This window comes from Mizuhopecten yessoensis, unplaced genomic scaffold (assembly GCF_002113885.1).
Source record: "Mizuhopecten yessoensis strain PY_sf001 unplaced genomic scaffold, ASM211388v2 scaffold2803, whole genome shotgun sequence".
In the NCBI taxonomy this organism is placed as follows: domain Eukaryota; kingdom Metazoa; phylum Mollusca; class Bivalvia; order Pectinida; family Pectinidae; genus Mizuhopecten; species Mizuhopecten yessoensis.
In genome coordinates, this window is record NW_018404727.1 from 85,642 (window position 1) to 89,279 (window position 3,638).

The 3,638-nt window shown below is 33.4% G+C and overlaps 1 protein-coding gene and 1 long non-coding RNA gene across 5 annotated transcripts in view; one reads left to right on the top strand and one right to left on the bottom strand.

Moving 5' to 3' along the window:
* Window positions 1-6: 6 nt before the first annotated feature.
* Window positions 7-3,638, bottom strand: part of LOC110446569 — a 27,763-nt gene continuing 24,131 nt past the window's right edge. For all 4 annotated transcript variants that reach the window (XM_021491778.1, XM_021491775.1, XM_021491776.1 and 1 more), the window contains 2 exons: window positions 2,392-2,441; window positions 7-2,140 (listed from right to left, as the gene is read on the bottom strand). In XM_021491778.1, coding sequence (XP_021347453.1) covers window positions 2,000-2,140; window positions 2,392-2,441 — 191 coding nt within the window. In that variant the 3' untranslated portion in view covers window positions 7-1,999. The remainder of the gene's footprint in view (window positions 2,141-2,391; window positions 2,442-3,638) is intronic.
* The window catches only part of LOC110446571, a 16,340-nt gene continuing 16,012 nt past the window's right edge, over window positions 3,311-3,638 (top strand). The window contains exon 1 of the long non-coding RNA XR_002462485.1: window positions 3,311-3,626. This is a non-coding gene — a long non-coding RNA (uncharacterized LOC110446571). The remainder of the gene's footprint in view (window positions 3,627-3,638) is intronic.

Sequence of the window (3,638 nt, forward strand, 5' to 3'; positions counted from 1 at the left end):
GTAAATAGTGAAAATAACTAACGACAGTGACTTCGTAAAGAGTGAAAATAACTGACTTCGTAAAGAGTGAAAATAACTAATGACAATAACTTCGTAAATAGTGAAAATAACTAATGACAATGACTTGGTAAAGAGTGAAAATAACTAATGACAATGACTTCGTAAATAGTGAAAATAACTTGTGATAATGATCCCGTAAACAGTGAGGATACCTTACAACTTCACAATACGAGAATTGTGACACATAATTGAAGGACTGGCTGGATAATTAGTGGTAATGACAGGATAAAAAATGAAAATTTCAATATAAAAATATGAACAGTGAAAATGGTTGACTTGATTAAAAGTGGAAATAAATTATTCGATAAGTGACAATAATATGATGAAGTGACAGTTTAATGGTTGAAACGACTGAACGGCGAAATTATCTGTATTAACAGTGGAACAGACTCTACATTGACTATTGCAGGATTTACAGTGAAGTGACCTAATAAAAGTCCATTACAGGTTTATCAATGGAAATGTCAACAGTGACATTCAAAGGATTAAAGATGAAAATGACTCGACAGGAACGGGGTTATTTTTCCTTTTTTGAATTCAGTGTAATTGAACATAATCTAATGTATTTACATGAATGCGTCCGAGTTGGCTTATGCTTTGACTATTTTAAAAGGAGACAATAATACTGGCAAGTTGTCTTCCTGGACTGCTAAAACATGAGGTTATTCAAACAAATTATATAAATTAGTACAATTATAACATGTATTATATTTGTCCACAGAGTTTGTCTTCAATTTTTCTTGTTTATACAAATGTACGTGTTATTCAAAACACAAAGAATGTTTCCATCATTTCAATTAAATGCATTGATTTATCCTTTGAAAATTAAAAAAAAAAAAACCACTTGGAATTGAAATGTAATCTTTTTGTGTTGGTTGTATATTATTACATAATAATTATGTTTTTGTTTTTAAATTTTATCAAATCGATGACAACAGTACATTATTCTTTCTTCCATAAGACTGAATATATAAATAAAAAAGATGTTCGCATCATCTTGATGCTACAAACACCAGAACCTCGTGTGAGTAACGACATGTATACGATCGTGTGAGTAACGACATGTATAAGATCGTGTGAGTAACGACATGCATACGATCGTGTGAGTAACGACCTGTATACGATCGTGTGAGTAACGACATGTATACGATCGTGTGAGTAACGACATGTATACGACCCTTACTCACCGAACCCGTCAGTGAGACTTAGTTGGTTTTACCCTTAACACATATATATCCTTATAAATTAAAGCTACCACATTAAGATCTGACATAAAATATCATAATTTCAAGAAAAGTAAACAAATAAAAATGAGCGTAAAATATGTTTGGTCAGCTAAACTAACGCAATTTGATACAAGACATTCAACTGTTAAAAGATATAATTGATAACTATGGGTAATCTTTGATAAACTTTTGTAAATTGACATTTTGCTGTGAAATCCGTAGGAACGATCTTTCTGCCATAATCCATGGGTAGGAGTTTGACTACGGGGTCAAGTCGCTTTCCTATAACACACATTTACCAATCAGTTGTTTCTTACATTCAGGAGAAAAAAAATCAGTGAATTATCTCACATTGAAGGTTTGCTGATTGCAGTATTCCCCGATATCAACACAACACCTGCCTCCTTCTGTTTTAATAAATCGTTGCCCTGATCTGCACCTCAGATAGTTATGTTTGATCTAATACAGGTTGTTCGATGTTAATTGTTATTACACTTACTTGGTTTATCAGAACCAAGTATCGCGTTTTTGCGTTAGGGAAAAGTAATTTAGTTTATTTATATAAAATTTTGTAGATCGTAAGTTTAACCTTCATTAACCTATGTTTTCATTGCGATGACAATGTATACTCTTTGGTACGTTCTACAAAGCTGCACTTTCATTGAAAATGACAATTTATATTCTCCAGTACTTTCTATGTCCCTAAGTGGTGTTCACGTGTGCTGAACCTCGGCATAGTCACAGTCCCTCTGTGGACAATCTAACAACGGATGGCCACCCTCCTTCTGGTCCGGCGTCTGACTGAAGTCCACATCCAGGTAAATCAACCCATCTTTGTTTTTGTGCCGTGAACCCTAAAAATAAAGAACACAAGACCCTTTATATTCATATGATTTATCATTGCTTTACATATTTCAATAATCGTGTAACATTATTCATATAAACACACAACTATAGATACATACAGGACGTTATTGATTAGTTATAAAATCGTGGCTAGGTCGATAAACAACGACACATCACAGTAGATTTCTCTATACTTAGTATCTCAATGACGCCATTGTCCATTATTTAATAATTAGATTAAGAAAATAAACAGCATTACGTCTTGGTTCGGTCCGTTTGTGTCTTCTTGTAACATCGGTTGTTTTGCAGCTGTGAAAGAGAACATGTATAAATATTTTTCTGCAAATGCATGTTATAAACATTTTACTTAACAAACCAGTTCCTGGTATAGGTAGTAGTAATAGTAATTTCTAGTAAATGACAGATCTTGTGCTTATAAAGCTTCCTCTGACAAGGACGAAGTTCAGACCAACCAACCAACAAAAAAGTTAGGCGATCAAAAACAGCTTTTTAATTAAGAAATAAATGTCATTTCTTCAGATGACATTTTTTATCACAGAACGGCTTATATTAAGATGTTCTTCTTTTCAACATAAGTAGCTCGTGTGATATAAAATTCAATATAAGCTCGCACACATTTGATTATTTAATGTTGCCATGCACCGTATGTCAAAAGTACTTCGACCAATGACACCAATAAACGAGGACATCTATTTAAACACATTTCAGAAATATCAGTCATTGTTATTCGCTTTATTACTTGACAATGGAACCAAAGTTTTATTTTTCTTTTGAAGCCTACATCACTAAAGTTACGGTTCATTAAAATCGCAAAGACTTTTTTCGTGAAAGTCAAACTGCTATGTCTTTGAGTTAAACACAATAAAACCGTTGTCATTTAAGATGATATAATTATAGTATAGGTTTTTGAAAAGGGTTCCCTTAACAATTTGAAGGTTTATGTATAAGACTCATCTTACCATTTGAAGGTTTATGTATAGGATTTCCCTTACCATTTGACGGTTTCTGTATAGAACAGTACGTACCATTTGATGGTTTCTGTATAGGACTCCTCTTACCATTTGTAGGTTTCTGTATAGGACTCCTCTAACCATTTGAAGGTTTGTGTATAGGTCTTTGGTTACCATTTGAAGGTTTTTGTATAGGACTACCCTTACCATTTGAAGGTTTCTGTATAGGAATAAGACTTCCCTTACCATTTGAAGGTTTTTGTATAGGACTCCTCTTACCATTTGAAGGTTTCTGTATAGAACCCCCTTACCATTTGAAGGTTTCTGTATAGGACTCCTCTTACCATTTGAAGGTTTTTGTATAGAACCCCCTTACCATTTAAAGGTTTCTGTATAGGACTACCCTTACCATTTGAAGGTTTCTGTATAGGACTACCCTTACCATTTGAAGGTTTCTGTATAGGAATAAGACTTCCCTTACCATTTGAAGGTTTTTGTATAGGACCCCTCTTACCATTTGAAGGTTTCTGTATAG